General features: G+C 48.2%; 2 protein-coding genes across 2 annotated transcripts in view; both read right to left on the bottom strand.

The window, feature by feature from the left end:
* The window catches only part of AMOT (angiomotin), a 57,332-nt gene extending 55,421 nt beyond the window's left edge, over nt 1–1,911 (bottom strand). Inside the window, exon 1 of the mRNA XM_074551609.1 lies at nt 1,764–1,911. The gene's annotated coding sequence lies outside the window, so the exon portion shown is untranslated. The remainder of the gene's footprint in view (nt 1–1,763) is intronic.
* Nucleotides 1,912–4,835: 2,924 nt separating this feature from the next.
* PGK1 (phosphoglycerate kinase 1) lies at nt 4,836–16,492 on the bottom strand. Its single transcript, XM_005484563.4, has 11 exons — nt 16,333–16,492; nt 13,848–13,898; nt 12,836–12,991; nt 12,575–12,719; nt 10,466–10,569; nt 9,627–9,746; nt 8,908–9,022; nt 8,432–8,611; nt 7,704–7,881; nt 7,436–7,534; nt 4,836–5,299 (listed from the first exon to the last, which is right to left on the bottom strand). Exons 1-11 carry the CDS (start codon nt 16,395–16,397, stop codon nt 5,259–5,261), a joined length of 1,254 nt encoding a protein of 417 aa, XP_005484620.1. The 5' UTR covers nt 16,398–16,492; the 3' UTR covers nt 4,836–5,258.
* Nucleotides 16,493–16,869: the final 377 nt, after the last annotated feature.

Below are 16,869 nucleotides of genomic sequence, written 5' to 3'. Positions count from 1 at the left end.
TGCTGCTGAGTTATGTGGATAAACAGTGATCCTGATGGAGCCAGCCCCCAGCAGGACAGCAGGTGTCGGGACACACAGACCCAGTTCAGCACAAGCAAACTAAATTCCCAAATAGGAAAGCCCATCTCCAACTTTTGAAATTTGACAAAGAGCTCAGAGCAAGTTTCAGGTGAGAATTCTATTTAGGATGTGGATGAACTGGATCCAGGCCACAACTTTTGCATCTTCTGGACTCCAGTTAGAGCAATGCTTCTTATTTCTGAGCCCTATTTCTGCTAAAATACTCCATCAGTTCTATGCCCAACCCTGCTCAGCTCAGGCTGGATATTTTGGTAAACACAAGACCTTTATTCAAATGCCAAGGAACTTCACTGGAACACTCTCCAAGCTGCTTTTTGGTCACTGAGACTCCCTCCCTTGGATCCTGCACATGGAATTACCTGTCCTAGGGGCACACAGGTCAGGAGAGGGGAGATTTGTGGGTTAATGGGATACTGTTCTGGTCAGGCAGATTAGGTTACCAGGCCATGCCTTGTAACGCACCGCCTTCTTCGATGTGGCACTTCAGTTTACCACTGGGGATTTCTCCTAATTAGATTGTACTTTTAATTATTTATGGCCTGTATTATCTGCAAAAGCTGCCCAAAACCTAAGCCTTAATAAGGATAATTGGAATAATCATATTTTTCCCTCTTCTGTAAAGCACCTTGAGCCTTACTGATGAGAAATGCTAGGATGTGATTAGACGCTTAATGAAAAAATATCATTAGAAAGTGGAATAAAAATGAACTAAAACGGAATTTTCTATTTTATGCTGTATTGGGGCTGAATTAAGAATCATTTATCAGAGGCGTGATGCTGAAAATTTTAACCTGAAAACTGAGTGGAGATCTTCTTTATGCATGTTATGATGGGAGAGTGCAGGTGAGGATGCCAGGGTGGGGGCATGGATGCTGTGAGAAGTCTGAAATTTCAGCTTCAAATTATTTCAAATTATTTCAGCCCCCGGGAGTCTGAAATGTGGAAGCGCTGGGCTCTCCCACCTGCTGCAGCCAGCCCCAAGAAAAGCAATGGGTGTTCAACATCCCCCCAGCTCCTGTGTCCACCACAGCCCCTTCACAATGAAGATTTCCAGCCCTCACCTTCCCCAAAAAGTACCCGGGAATTGAGGCTGAAGGGGTTTCAGCAGCTCAGACCATGTGGCAGAAGTCACGGTGAATATTTATGGCCGTGCCTGACTCATTCTGTGAATGAAATCCACAATGATCGTACCGGGGACGGCCGAACCAAGGCACGGATGCAAAGCTTTTAACCCTTTGGGGATTATCACCCTCCGAATTTGCTCTCCAGGAGACCAAAGCAGGAGGATTTGGAGATATTTCTGTTAAATTCAGAGCTGGGGCAGGTGCGGGAGGAGAAGGGCAGAGCAGGGACCATCCCTGGCGCTGGGGCAGAGCCTAAGGGTGACAAAACATCCCCGGCCCCACCTGGCCCCGACAGCGGAGCAGGGACGGCTCCCAGAGCCCCCGAGCCCCGCCGCCTCCCCACAGCCACCACCAGCGCGGGCTGAGCCCCGGCACCGCCCCGGGAAGGAGAAAGAGATGCCCATGAAGGCAGCGGGAACACCCGGCTGCCCTGCCCCGCCCCGCCTCGGGGGCCCGTCCCGGGCGGCGCCTGAGGGGACAGCGCCGGCCTTTCCCCGCGCCGCCCGCCGGCCTCGCCCCGCCGCCGCGGCCGCGCCCTCACCCGCGCAGCGCCCTTACCCCGCGGGCGCCGGGCCCCGCGGCCGCCCGCACATCCATCCCGGGCCGGCACGGCGCTGGGCCACGCCGGGGAGCTCCGGCAAGGGCCCCCCGCCGATGCCGTGGGGAACTTTCAGCAGGCGGCTGCAACTACGGCGCCCGGCATCTCCCGGCGGGCCGGCGAGCGGTGCCGGCCGGGAGCTGTAGTTCCGCACGGGCGGGGGAGCCGCCGGCGCCTGCGGGCAGGGCGCCTTGGCCGAGGGGAATCGCAGCACCGGCGGGGCTGGAAAAGCCTCTGAGAGCAGCGAGCCCAGCCTGTGAGTGAGCCCCACCTTGGCAGCCAGCCCAGAGCGCTGCGGGTCCCCTCCAGTCCTTCCCAGAACACCTCCAGGGACGGGAGTCCACCACCTCCCTGGGCAGCGCCTTGCAATGTTTAACAACCTTTTCCGTGACGAAATTCTTCCCAATATCCAACCTGAACCTCCCCTGTCCTATCACCGGTTGCTTGGGAGCAGCCCATTGCAATGTTTAACAACCTTTTCTATGAGGAATTCTTCCTGATGCCCAGCCTGACCCTCCCACGGCACGACTGGAGGCCGTTCCCTCTCCTCCTGTCCCTGTTCCCTGGGAGCCGAACCCAACCCTCCTGGCTGTCCCCTCCTGTCAGGAGCTGTGCAGAGCCACAAGGTCCCCCCTGAGCCTCCTTTTCTCCAGGCTGAGCCCCTTCCCAGCTCCCTCAGCCCCTCCTGGGGCTCCAGCCGCTTCCATTCCCTTCCCTGGACACACTCCAGCCCCTCCATGTCCTTTCTGAACTGAAAGGATCAGAAGTGAACACATCACTTGAGGAGTGGCCTCAGCAGTGCCCAGGCAGGGGACAGTCACTGTCCTGGTCCTGCTGCCCCACCATGGCTGGGACAGGCCAGGTGCCCGTGGCCTCTTGCCCACCTGGGCACACCTGACTCACATTCAGCTGCTGGTGAGCAGCACCCCCAGGGCCTTTCCCACCAGGCCCTTTCCAGCCCCTCTGCCCAGCCTGGAGTCTTCCATGGAGTAGGTGTGGGTGAAGTTCTTTACTTTTTGTTTTACCTGGCTCTTAGCATCAGCCCCCTAAACCTGCTGTATCTATTACCTCCTTCACATCATGAGCTTTCTGCAACAGCTTTGCTTCTAAACTTTCTTCCACCATATTTCCAACAGGAACTCTAAACAAAAACAATAACCTGTAAAAGCCAACCTGTCAAAGCAGGATTATCAGGCAAATCTTAAAGAAAGGCCCTGGAAAGTCTATCAGTGAAAAACTGAGCTGCTGGCCATCAAGGGTTCAGCTTATATGGTCTCATGTTTACATGCTTCCTACATTTTTTTCTACGATTTATTTTTATTTAAAGCTGAGTATCTCTCTGGCCCTGCTGTGCCATGTTTCCTGTGTTGAACAAAACAAGCCATATGGAAACAAAAGGATATTTTAGAGATGTGAGTAGGAAGCATCCAAATTCAGGTGGAAAAGTGGCTTTCAAGCAGAGGCATCTGTGTGCAAAGAGCATTATTACTGCTTGCTGTATTTAATTACAGAGAGCTTTGTTTTGTTGCTTTTGATGGAGAGAGGAAAAAGCCAGCAGAGGTAGTGGCCACACACCAACCTTCCACTGTAAACACCCAGAAAGGAGGGCTGGGGGAAAGGCTGTTATTGCTCCATGGGTGTCCAGCAGCACAGGGGCACAAGAGTGACACAAAAATGGGCTGTGCTGTCACGAGGTCTTGTTTGGCAGAGCCAGACAACGAGGATCTGTTACAAGACACGGTGGAATGTTTGTTTTTGTAGTACTGGATTTCCAAAATCCATGCTCTTTTTGTGGCTGACAAGCCCCCTCCTTTCTTTGCCTCGTTCCTGCAGCTGTTGGAGGTCTGCACCCCTGCCTGGAAAACATGAGCACAGCCCAGCAAAAATGTGCATCATTCATGTGCCATCAGACAATGCTTGGGAGAGTTACAAAGGAGGGGAGGAAGAGGAGACCACAGTGCTACAGTAATTTGCATTATTTCTACTTTCTTTGCAATAGTTACTTTTAGCTTTAAACTCTAACAGCTCTTTATTTCATAGCAGCTTTACCACACTTCAGCATTATTGAGTTTGAATTCATACCCCCTTATAACCAGGTAAAATTTGGCAGTGTCTGTGTTCTAACACACACTTTCATTTTGTTTTGGTAGTATTTCATATATAGGAATGAACTGGAAAGCAGAATCTGTGCTGTGACCTGTTGCTTACCCTAGGGATTCCCTCCACGGTTCATCCTCAGTGCTTTGTGCTGTGCAGAAGCTCCTGGCAGCACCACTGGGAATCAGAGCAGGCCCTGGCTGCCCCACAGCACTCACCCTTCCTGGATCCAGCAGGAAGATGCAGCAGCAGCTCAGCTGGAGCAGAGCCTCCCCTCAGAGCAGGGCTGTGACTGCTGCCAGAACCCAAAGCTGAGGCTGGACAAGTCCCAGGTTTGGTTTTGTGCTCACATTTGGGCCCTGCAGTGAGCACAGGAGCCAGCACAGGACAGCCCACGTGGAAATCCAGCTCCAGGCACTGGAGGAACCTTGCTGGGCCTCCACTGACAGTACCTGCAATTCTGCCCTGTGCTGCAGCCACACACAAACCTCAGTGGCCAACTGGGCAGTTTCACCATGCTACTTTCAGTGCTTGTAGCACCACAAACTGGAACAGAGGCACATTGCAATTGTTTGCCAGGGACTTCCCCTTGTATTGACATTAAATACAGTAGTTGCCCACTATGAGGCAAGTTCTCTAAATGACAAGCAGTTGAACTCCCATTTTTCTTACTTGACTTGCACATTCAAATTTTCATCTTACTTTTGTAAGAGGGGCATTGAAGTTTTAACATAACAGTTCATCTGTGGCAATTTACTTCCTTCCCAAGTTCACTTTGATGATGACTGGGTGCTTATAGAACCACTAGACAAACACCAAAGGAGATTTAGAAACAAAGAGTAAATAAGAGAAATAGCTCAGATTCCAGAGGCTAGAAGGTATTTTAATGCAGACCATTCTAGAAATCTGAAATAAGGACAACATGCAAACTGGGAGCACTTGAAATATGTTTATTCAGCAGCTATTACAACCAACCTCCAAAAAACTGGAGTCCCTCTGGTTTCTGAACCGTGTCAAGTGATGAAAATGCCTTTAGGATGGAAGCTGGACAGTGCACTCCTTTCTGAGATATACATCTAACAGGGATTAATCTCTTTGAAAAGGCAAAATATAAATATATACACTCTAAATTCACAACAACAGCTTCAACTACATTAATTCAAGTGGGGTAACAGTGGACAAACCCACATCATGTAAACTGCAGTCAGGAAAATCTCTGCTCTCTGCTGCTCCCTCCTGCTCCCAGGCCCCGTTCTGGTTTACATTCTGGGATGTGCCTCTGGCAGAGCTGGGACACGGAAGCGCTGAAGTGCTGGATCTCAGGGGCTGTGCACGGGACCAGGCTGGGGCTCTGCTCTCTACACGTTGCTCAAGGCATCCACACCAGGGAGAACCTTACCTGGGGGCACAGAAAGCACAGCAGCAGCGTTAGGGACCTCTCAAACAACTCTGCAACATTCAATGTTAAAAAGTGAATCAGGAATTATAGGTTGAAAATGGAAGAGTTTGGCTCCATGTTGACTGTGGTGGTGTTCACAGGGGTCTCAGGTAGAGAGAGTCAGATCCTCATCTCTTCCATATTTCAGAAGGCTTGATTTATTATATTATATTAAAACTATACTAAAAGAATAGAAGAAAGGATTTCAGCAGAAGGCTGGCTAAGAATAGAAGTGAAATGATAACAAAAGCTCATGACTCTCAGAGAGTCCAAGCCAGCTGACTGTGATTGGCCATTAATTAGAAACAACCAACATGGACCAATCAAGGATGCACCAGCTGCATTCCACAGCAGCAGATAATCATTGTTTTTCTTTTCCTCTGAGGCTTCTCAGGAGAAAAATCCTGGCAAAGGGATTTTTCAGAAAATATCATGGCTACAGTTGACCATGGTGGTTCCATGGACCTGCTCCACACAGTGAATCCACCCAGAGCACAGCTGCACTCAGATGTCAGCAGAGATTCCTAACACAGCCCAGCCACCAACTCTCAATTAACAGCAATGGCACATTTCTGTCCAAGTCTCTGCTAGGGCCAGATCCAAACACTCAACATCCTTTTCCATTAAATTTGATGGCAAACAGATTTTTGATTGGATTTAGAGAGTTGCTGCATGCTTTCTTAAATCCCTAGTGGCAAGTAAATAGAATTCTGGGGAGTGTGGTGGAAATTTTAAGAATGAATTAAGAGAAAAAGCCTCCTATGAGTCTCAGGTCTTTAAATAACTGAAACACTCAGGTTGAGACATTTACATGTCTTCTTCCAACTGATGGAATCAAAGAATATTCTCAACTTTGAGTACTAGATTAATAAAGTACAATATTTTCTAAAGCATTTATAGCTTTTTTGTCCTACTTTAATAATGAACAAGACACCACTCTGGTTTTGCCTTTCCTCAGAAAAACAACCTTCCAATGCTCAAGCTGTGCAGCAGGACTGAATTGTAACACTGCTCACAACTCACTAGTTTGCTGAGTTTTCAGGGATTTTTCCCCTTTCTTCATCTTCAGAAGCTTTTCTAATTAGCCAGACTTCCGTTACATTTAAAAGATCACACACACAAACCCATATTTTGGGCCAAAACTTAGACAAGTTTGTGCTTTTGAATACACAGCATTTCCTTCGAGCCATCTGCATTCTTTCCCTTCCCCATCACTCCCTAGGCAACAGAAACAAAAGCTCTGTCTCCCATCTTACTCCTGCAAACAGCAGCTGCAAGGCAGTTTATTGAAGTTTCTCCTCTCCAGAGGAGTTGACAGCATCGGATAATTTACACACACTGGGAAACGGCAAATTACCAGAGGAAATGAAAAGTCGTTTCGAGAACAATGGAACTCGTTACAAGAATCCCTTCAATCCTCTCCATTTTGAATTCCAAGCACCCTCGTGCAGGTTTGTCGGTGAGCACTAGAGGGCTCCCCAAACCCAAGGGAATTCCAAACAGGAAGAAGAAGCTTTTGGCAAGAATTCCAGACTGTTCTGATGAGGTTCCCCTATCAGAAACCGGGCGTTTTCAACTGGCTGGTTGGCATGTCCTGAGGGATCAGTGACAAAACCCAGCCCACTCTTGTTTTCTATCCCAGTATTTTTCCTTTCTGGGAGGAGCACACTGTGTTGTCTGCAGGAATATTCCATTTTCCTGCCTCTCTTCCTCTGTGAGGGCCACAGAACAGGAGAAGAGGAGCTTGTAGCTCCAAAGCAACATGTAACTAACTGCACATGGTGGCACAGAAAAGACATTGCTCTGTGTCCGGGTTTGATAAGGAATTGAGTTTTTTGGGAGTTTGTGGTTAAATTAATTAGTGTTGAGATTTGAATATTGGTATTTGGTGTGGCTATTGAGGACATGGATATTTTTTGAGAATACAGAGGGTTAAAAGTAGAGAACTTTTAAGGGAAATTGTTGTTTTGTTTTGGTTGGTGAAAGAGGTTAGCATCAAACCATGACACTGTTGTTGTGCTTTCCTGATAAATGCTAATGGTAAAGCATCCAGAACTCCACATTTACTCAAACAAATGAAGATAAAAGAGGATTTACCCTCTAGCAGCTCCAGGCTGGCTCCACCTCCTGTGCTGACATGGCTGACTTTATCCTCAGTGTTCCACTTAGCACAGCAAGTGGCTGTATCTCCACCACCTGTAGCACAAACAGAATCCATGAGACACAAGAAATACACATTTTGTCCAACAGAAGGACAGAGGAGAACTTGAGGAAAACAATTTGACAGTATTTTTATCACAGTGCTGGCCATCACAAGCTTCCTCCATGCATTTAGAAACAGAAGAACAAGAACACAACTACTTACCAATAATGGTGATGCAGCCTTTTCCAGTAACTTCTACCACTTTGTCCATCAGGGCTTTGGTTCCTTTGGAAAACTTGTCCCACTCAAAGACTCCCACTGGACCGTTCCACACGATTTGCTTGGCCCTTCCCACAACTTCAACAAACTTCTTCACACTCTCAGGGCCACAGTCCAGGCCCTAAGGGAAGGAAGTGAGAGAAGTCATCACTGCTGACCCCCAGCTCCAATCCCCCATGCCCAGCCAGAAGCTTCCCCCTCACCCCAGACAAGAAACAAGAATTTCTCTCTATTCACAGACAGATTTGTTTGTCTGTCCTGCTGCAGGAGGGTGGAGTCTGGGGGGGTATTTATCTTCCTAACACTTCTTAATCTTCCAGTAAGTCAATTTTAAATCAATGTCAGACTCTTGAAGCCTTAGTTAGAAAACTTTGCCAACCCTATTTAAATTCTAGTTAAATAAAAGGGATTTTTATTGCATTCAGATCTGCATGTTGGGAGAAGAATTTTGCTGGTTTAATCCAAATCTCACAGAAGCTACTTCAGACTTAAAATTTCAGAACAAACAACAGGGCTTCAATTTCATTAAACCAACAAACTCCACACAGCTTGACTGCCCTCAGGAACATTTGCCAAGGCTCACAATTACTCTTTCTACTCTTTTCAGAGGTGTCCTACCCACCCTATTCCTTACTGCTCCCCCTGTCAGGCCCTGTCCCGTTCACACCTACCATCCAGCCAGCAGGAATGCCTGAAGCCACTGTGGCCTCCCCAGTCTGTGCATTCTCATCAAATTTGTCAGCAGTGATGAAGTCAACAGGCAAAGTGATCTTCACACCATTCTTCTCTGCCTTGGCCATCAGGTCCTTGACAATTTTTGATCCCTCTTCATCAAACAGAGAGTTGCCAATCTAAAGGAAACATTTGGGAAATTTAAGAGAAGTGTTTGTTTTAAGCTCCTGGTCATGACAGAAGAGAACATCAGCACCCAAACTGCTCAGACAGCAATTCTGGAAATATTGTTTTCTTAAAGCACACGGAGAGACAGAGGAGCAATCTGAGTTTTGCAAAGGGATTGTCAAGTAATTTCTCAGTGCTCCCTACTCTTGCAGAGAGCCAAGAGAGCCAGGGCTCAATCCCAGAACATGGATTGAGCATTCAGACACATTCCCCACTAGGAGCAGACAGGGAATTGTTCTCCTCATACCTCCATGTTGTTGAGCACTTTGAGGAAGGTGAATGCCATTCCACCACCAATGATCATCTCATTGACCTTATCCAGCATGTTATTGATCAGCTGGATCTTATCCTGAACTTTGGCTCTGTAAGAGAGAAAGGAAAAAGAATTAATAATGAATATTGTGACTTTGGTACGTCAAGGCTGCTCTAGAGAATGATCCAAGAAAAGAATTGTTGGGAATGGGCAAAAAGAGAATTTTGCAAGTTAGCAGGCCAGCATTAAAATTCAACTTCCTAGAGCATTATTCAGCCCTCCATTTCTTCTTTTCTATTTAAATATAAACCTCATTAGCCCTTTAGAACCTGATTTCCCCTGACTGCCCATGCAGCCCCAGTTGCATAATGAGAGGTCATGTCAATTTACAGAGCCTGAGCACTGCTGTACCCTGAACTGGGGGAAAAGGTCACTGAATGTCTGGGCCACCTCATGGCTCTAACTGCTCTCCTGGCTCATCTGGGCAAAAAACTGCTGGGGACTGTCTTGATTTGGGAATGACAATGAACAGCCAGATTGTACCATCACAGGAGCAGATGTATCAGTTAGCTCCTCTCTAATCCACACCTCACATCTCAGGAGTCAGCTACAAAACTGAACTGCTGGTAAACTAGAAAGGAAAGCACTTGCTTAAATAACATCATTTGTTAGGGCAGTTAGAGAAATACAGTCACAATGTTCTCGAGCCTTACCCTCCCAGAATTGCCAAGAAGGGTCTCTCTGGACTCTCCAGGGCCTTGGCAAAATAATCCAGTTCTTTCTTCATCAGGAAGCCAGCAGCCTTCTGAGGCAGATTGACACCAACCATGGAGCTGCAGAATGAAAGTAAAAAGTGAGGAAAGGAAAAATTTCCTTTTTCCACGAGACATGAAGGTGTAGAAACAGCCCCATGTCTCACAGCATTACAAAGCCAACCCTTTAGTCAGCTGCAGCAATGAGAACAGCTAGCACCTGCATGAAAACACACACAGGGGCTTTGTTTTCCTAGTTTGACAAGACAGCTGTGCATGCCTCATTTCTGACATTGGTTCTGCACAGAAACATTGATTTGCAAGACATTTATCATCTCAACTAGTGATCCAAGATACTGAAGGACAAATAAGAATAGCCAAGAGCAGGAATTTTTTCTTCCAAGAGTATCACTGCAGTCTGCAAGTACACATATCCAAATATACTCCATGAAATAACAACTCTGGAGCAAATTATCTTTTGGAAAAGAGGGCTGTTGTGATTGTAGGGCAATTTACACAAGCCCTAAGCAAGTAATCATTACATCTTCAAAGTCTAAAAAAAAGCCAATGCAAGTGTGAAGATCTTGTTTCAGCTTTCTCTTGTACCCCAAGACAACTTGAAAGAGCATACACTGATGGCAACCTCCTCCAGTAAATCTACTACTGAGGAACAAACACAGCACACTGACAGTGGGGTGAGCCCAAAAGCAAGTCAGAACTCCTTGGGGGCAGTATCTGATGTGTTTCCACAGCAGATATTGTTCTGCAGTTCTGCCTGGGGAAGGGAAATGGGTACCCACCTGTGAGCTCGGTGTGCAGTGCCAAAAGCATCATTGACATAGACATCTCCCAGTTTGGAAAGAGAGGCTCTGAAAGCCTCCACTTTTGCAGGCTCAGCCTTGATCTAAAAAGAGAGAGAAGGACAAGTTTGTACCCTGAGATTTGACTCTGAATCTGAACTCAAAGTCAGCTCTTTGACTGAAACCCAAAGCAAAGGTCAGTTTGAGGAACTCATCAGTTCATCCAGTGTGTCACTGTCTTCATTTGCTTTTTCCCAGTCCAGCAGAAGCAACAAAGTTTAAATGGTTTAAATTCCACTTTAAACTCCCCCAGACTGCTGTTGCTGAAAACTGTTCCCACTTCTGAACTGCAGCACCACAAACCTTCCAGTCTCTCTCCAACAGACTTCCAGTGTTGTGTGGTGAACACAGGTAGCACAGGAAGGGTGTGGAGAGACAAGGCAGGGATCAGGCTAAACAAATTCATGCTCACTCACTGAACAAAACAAGCAGAATCTCCAAGAGATACAAGTAAAAGGTTGAGCTCCTGAAGGACTGATTTAGCAACTACACTGAGGATTAACCAATGAACAGTCTGATAAAAGGCCTGCACACTACAGCAGGCCACAGTGAAAGCAGCCAACGCTGGAAATACAGATGAGTGCAGTATGTAGTGGGTAAGAACAGGTGTATTTCTGTGAAAAGACTCCTCCAAGCATCCTACCAAATCCTCACAGGATGGCTTTTGCAGTCCAGCTCTCCCTCCCAGCATGAGGAGAGAGCAGAGCCCCCAGGGCGGCAGGTGAGTGCTCAGGGGCAGCTGGCAGCCCCTTGGTGCAGGGAACAGCCCAGACTGCAGCCAGGCCAGCCCCTCCCCAGGGCTCTGCTCAGTCAGCTCAGCACCCCAGGGAGGCCTCTGCCAGCACCAGGTGTGACACCACAGGGACAACGGCAGGAAGGCACTCCAGGGGATGGCAGCAGGCTCAGCACAGCTTTGGGGGCCCTTATTAGCAGAGACTGTGCAGGAGACAACAGAGATTCTACAACAATGCCACCAACTGCTCCTTCTCTCAGCAAACTGCCTGGCTGCAGAGACTAAGTGCTGCAGTTAGAACCAGTTCCAGCACACAAGAGGCTCTGACAGAAGGAACCACCACCACTGCATCTACTTTGGAAAAACACAGTTTAAGCACCAGTCACCAATCCTGTATTGCATCACTGTTTCCATAGCACTGACTTTCACCTCTGCTGGGAGAGGCAGCTCTGACACTGGCACCTCTCCCCTGATGTGCTCAGTGCAGTGTGTGCTTCCATATGCACACACCCAGCTAATCCCCTGGGAATTACAGAAACACACAAAACCAAGGGACTGTCTCCCAGAGAAAATGAAATTCTTGCCCCACTCTTCTCCCTGCCACTATACCTGCAGTGGCACACAGTTCTAGCAGTGAATAATTCCAGATTTGCTCAATTTCCCCCTGCCTTGTGCACAGGCTCACCCACTCCGTGCTGTGTTCCTAAGCTGCAGGAGTCCTGTGTCAGCCCATAAAGGGCACACTCCATGTCAGCATTCCCTCCAAGCACAGGATCTCTGTGAGCCAGCAGGGTCACCATCGCTAAGAAAAGCAGCTGTCTGGAGCAAGCACTCTGCTGACCTTCAGCAAAATGTCAGAGGTGCAAGGCAGCCTGCTTCTAGAGAACTGCTCTGAAGAGCAGACAGGCTTAGAAGAGGGTTTGATAATCCCTGTGCTGCAGAAATATTAGCCATGTAACCCAAAAAAGAAGCATCATTCTTATGGCCCTGGTGGCAACAAACTGTCTCCATATTGGTTTTCATTGTAGACACCCAATACTGAAGCCTAACAAGCAGCAGTCTCTTGCACAGCTCTATTTTGTTTCTTTCCCCTTTTTTGACAGACATTTATAGCCTTTCACTTGAGCTATTTCATCTTGGAAATCCACTGCACTCCACTCAAAGCCTTTGCACAACAGTGGGACACAGTGATCTAAAGGTCTCTGACATCCTGTTCAGAGCAGGCTCACAAGCAGTGTGTTAGAGAGGCTGCTGGCTCCTTGTCAGTCTGCAGCAAACAGCAGGTAAGACCAGAGCAGGCACACATGAAGTTTCACCTTGTTCCCTGAAGCATCTTTGCCTTTGCCTTCCTCTTCAACGTGGAATCTGAGGTTCTCCAGCAGGATGACTGAGCCAGCAGCAGGATTGGCACAGGCATTCTCCACCTCAGCACCAACACAATCCTTCAGGAACAACACCTCCCTGCAAACACAAAACACACACTGGAACCTCACCAGTGGCTTCCTGGTGGAAAGAAAAACATCCAGGCTCCCTGGCAGGGAGGGCCTGGTGCACACCAGGCTGCTTTTGCACTTTACCTGCCCAGGAGTGCCTTCAGCTCCACAGCTACTGGGGCCAGGGAGAACTTGTCAGGCATGGGGACACCATCGGGGCGACCCAGGTGGCTCATGAGAACCACGGACTTGGCCCCATGGTCCAGGCAGTGCTTGATGGTAGGAACAGCTGCCTTGATTCTGTAACAGCACACAACAGCTAATTAATAAGGAATCAATTAGAGTTTACCAGGCAAGCAGATTAGTACCACTTACACATGAGCCCTGGGAGCTGTCCCTCAAAAATGATGAAAGAAACAGAGCACAAGAGCAAAACATTCTCCATGTTTTCTTTTAAAGAAAATTCTCCATCCCAGCCTGTTTTCATACATTTCACTGTTATCTTCAATGGACATGGAATTAAAATGCGTTTTGTAATCTAAGTTCTGCTGATTGCTCAGCTAAGAAATGCCAGGACACACCTGACCAGTACCAGGCTCCCTGGGTTACTCTGGGATCCTGCACCAGTAGAGAAATGTTGAGCAGTGAGAATATTGTGGTGAGCAAAGCTGGCACCTCTGCAAGTGCCAGACCAGCAGGGCAAGGCATGTGGCACCCCTGTTTGTAAACTCCAGGGTTTTGTGTGCTGCACAGCAACAATTACTCTAACAAAGACAACAAGTTATCACAGCCCCAGGGTAAGCAGGAGGCACAGAGACTTCTGGATAGCAAGAGAGACAACTTTCACACACAGCCTAAGGAATGTGGCTGCGAAATGGCCACAGCCCATTTAAGAAATTTAAGTTAATCTCTAAAATAACCTATTTTTTCCATATGCTTTCCACAGCAGCCACAGTGAGTATCAGCCTTGTATTTAAGTGTAGTTTGCTAGCAGCTGCAGGGGGTTTAATTAAAACTTGTTGGACTTTCTCTGACACCTTTAATATTCTGGTTTCAGCAGTGACAGCTTAATCATGGTAATGCTCCAGGTACTGGGATGAAGTCAGAGACACAGCAGACTTTGAGATCTCCATTTGGGATGGAAATTACAGCTCACCTCTGATTGTTGGTTATTTTGTGATCCTTCATTGGAACATTGAAGTCAACCCTAAAAAAAAAAAAAATCAGAAGCAAAATTAAATATTCAACCAATTTATTTTATTACTTATTTATTTCATTTTAAATATTCAACAAATGAGTGTGGGAACCTGCCAGTAAAGGTGTTGGCTGAAAAAGCAGTGTTACAATTAGAGTTAGATGTTCACCTATGGCCTGTCAACAAGTTCTGTTCTGAAATCAATGTGTTATCAGCCATTTCTGCTTGTGATAACATCACAAATGCTACAGTAACTCAGGAAAGCTGGGCCACCAATACATCCTAATGCTGAGCAGGAAATAAACCCAGATACAACTTTTCATTTTTAAACAATATGATTTCAGACCCCAACGAGGAACATCCAAAGGAAAGGAAATGAACGACTAGTGACCTTGTGTCCTCAAATGAGGCTTCAGAAATACTTGGCTGGACTACTGTGGCCAGCAGGCAGTTGAAGGAAGCTTTAACTTCTGTCCTCTGCAGCTCTAATCTCCCTGCTGTGGCTTATCCCATTCTCCCTGGAAGACCTGACTTGGATCTTGAGGTGACTTCCCGAGCCGTGCCAGCTGGAGCTGTGGCAGGGAGGAGTTTCAGGGCCTGGCATCCCCGTGCCCATGTGCAGGAAGCAGCGTTGCGTAACCGCGGAGGCAGAAACTGCTCCCAGAGCCACGGCAGGGAACACCCATGGCTGGAGCAGAGAGCAAAGCGTGCATCCTCCATCCTTCTATACATTAAAAACACCGCGTTCAGCAAGCTGAGTGAATGAATCCCCCCGCAGCCCACTCAGCACGTGAAACAAACGGGAAGAAAGGACAAAAGCTGCCAGCAAAGCAGGAGTAGCTGAGCAGAAAGAAACTGAACTGGCAGCCCCACAGCACCGTGGTCGAGTTCTAGAAGGGGCAAAGAAAAGCACTATTATCCTAAAGGAGAGAATAAAAGGACAGTTTGCTTTACAGAGCCATAAAACTACAAAAGAAAGCTCCAGCTCAGCCTTCTTCCCCCCTGTCATTGAAATCTGAGCTCCCTGAGCCCTCTCTCCTCCCCATTCTCAACTTTTCCTGAAGCTTCGGCACCAGGACCCGAAGCTAAGCAGGATGTGAGTAAGCCGAAATTACCATGAACATGAGGAGAAAAAGAAGAGGTATCGATTTTAGTACTACTGAGAGCACGTGGGGACTCGTTTCAGGAGACACGGAGCCCGGCAGCTCACCTGCTGGGTTTGGGCAGCCCCTCACGGAACAGCAAAATTAATTAATTAGCATTAATTAACGGAGATTTTGAGCGGGCAAACCCAGCCCACCGCCTGCCAATGCACGGCTGCTCTCTGTAACATGACTCAGAAATGGAAAAAAACCAGTCAGATGGCCAAAAAAAAAGTCAGGTACAGATTTCTACACAGAGATCTTTTGTTGTATCAGACTTAGAAAGTGCACGGAAATCCGGAGCAAGCTTCTTCTGCACTTGTTACATGGGCTGGTTTCCGATAATCAAATTAGGGAACTAGTTCAAAACAAGGTTGAAGAGACAAGGGGTAAAAAGAGCAAGTTGTGTGTCAGACTGTGACTAACAGGAGCTATATTTTTGCTATCCCTGCCTACTCACAGAGCAGATAACACACACACGGTAACCACGTTATAGTGACCTTGAACAAACTACCCCACAATTAAAGTATTTCGAGCAGGACCTAACACGATGTACCTTCGTGCCCTTATCTCCCAGGACTTGGCAACAATTTTAACGTGAGGCGTTCAGGCACTGATGCTTTATAAATAAGCAATGACTGCCTATTTTAGGTTTTAGACCAGGATGTGCTGCAAAAACCTGCGGTGACAGCCCAGCCCTGGAAGTGTCCAAGGCCAGGCTGGAAGAGGTTTGGAGCAACCTGGTCTAACAAAAGGTGTTCGTGCCCTTGGCATGGGGATGGAAAGAGATGGGCTTTAAGGTCCCTCCCAACCCAGGCATTCTGTGATTCTATGACTGGATTCCTCCTAAGAAATTAATTATTATTGGTATTTGGACAGCTGAGCAGAGCCGTATCTTCACTTTTTTATTGCAGTGCTTTTTGAATTTGCATTAAGGAAAAAAAATTACTGGGAAATAAGCGTTTTTTGGAGTAGCTCTCTGGAATGAAAGCACGGCAGACTGGATGGATTTGCCCTGCAGCCTCCTGTGGCCGACACACGTGCGAGCGAGCGGGGTGATCCAGGGCCGGGATTTACACCCTGCCCGGCCGCCACGTACCCGCAGGGGAGCCGGGCCGGCTCCACGATGATGCAGAAGCCTCTCCAACACCCACCGAGCGAAACAAATGAAATCAAAACCGCATATATCGACACGCGCCAGGCTCGGGCAAGGGGCTGCTACCGGGGGGCACCGACCCGGCCCCAGCGTGGAGCACAGACAAGGCCGCGCTCAGGGGACGCACATTCCTTCCGCAACGCCTCACCTCATGACGACGCGCTTTCCCTTCACGTCCACCTTGTCCAGAGTGAGTTTGTTGGAGAGAGACATGTTTGCTACCCGCCGCAACCACACCGTCCCGCTCAACCTGCTCCGCTTCGCCGCCTCCGCGTTCTGCCGCAGCGCCGCCCGCGCCGCCACCACCCAGGGCATCTGGCCCCGCCCTTCCCGTCAACGATTGGTCCGTGCTGTCCTCTCTGCGTTTTTATTGGTTAAACCTCCTGTCCGTCAGCGGCCATCCCTCCTCACGGGGGCGGGGCTGCGGCGCCGGCCCCGGTCACGTCCCACACGCAGCCGCCGCTCCCTGAGGGCGCCGGTAGAGTGCGGGGTCCTGTCCCTGAGTACCAAATTAACGGTTCTGCACCTTATCTGAGGGAAAATCACCCATAAATGGTGTCCAAACGTGTGTCGGCTGGTGCGAATCCTTCGGATGAAGGGCAGGCACTTCACGGCTGAGCCATAGGCCTGGGGCAGGCCATGAGTCGACTGTAAAGGACGAGACAAAACCCGGGATATTTTTAAG

Source organism: Zonotrichia albicollis, chromosome 14, assembly GCF_047830755.1.
Source record: "Zonotrichia albicollis isolate bZonAlb1 chromosome 14, bZonAlb1.hap1, whole genome shotgun sequence".
Taxonomy (NCBI): Eukaryota; Metazoa; Chordata; class Aves; order Passeriformes; family Passerellidae; genus Zonotrichia; species Zonotrichia albicollis.
Note: the sequence above shows the minus strand (reverse complement) of the source record. Positions and strands in the feature narration are given on the sequence as shown.

Coding starts and splice junctions, on each gene's coding strand:
- PGK1 (XM_005484563.4), bottom strand. CDS start 16,397: ATGTCTCTCTCCAACAAACTCACTCTGGACAAGGTGGACGTGAAGGGA. Junction 10,570..12,574: donor AAGATGCTTCAGGGAACAAG/GTGAAACTTCAT, acceptor CTCTCTTTTTAG/ATCAAGGCTGAGCCTGCAAA. Junction 7,882..8,431: donor GCATTCCTGCTGGCTGGATG/GTAGGTGTGAAC, acceptor TCCTTCCCTTAG/GGCCTGGACTGTGGCCCTGA.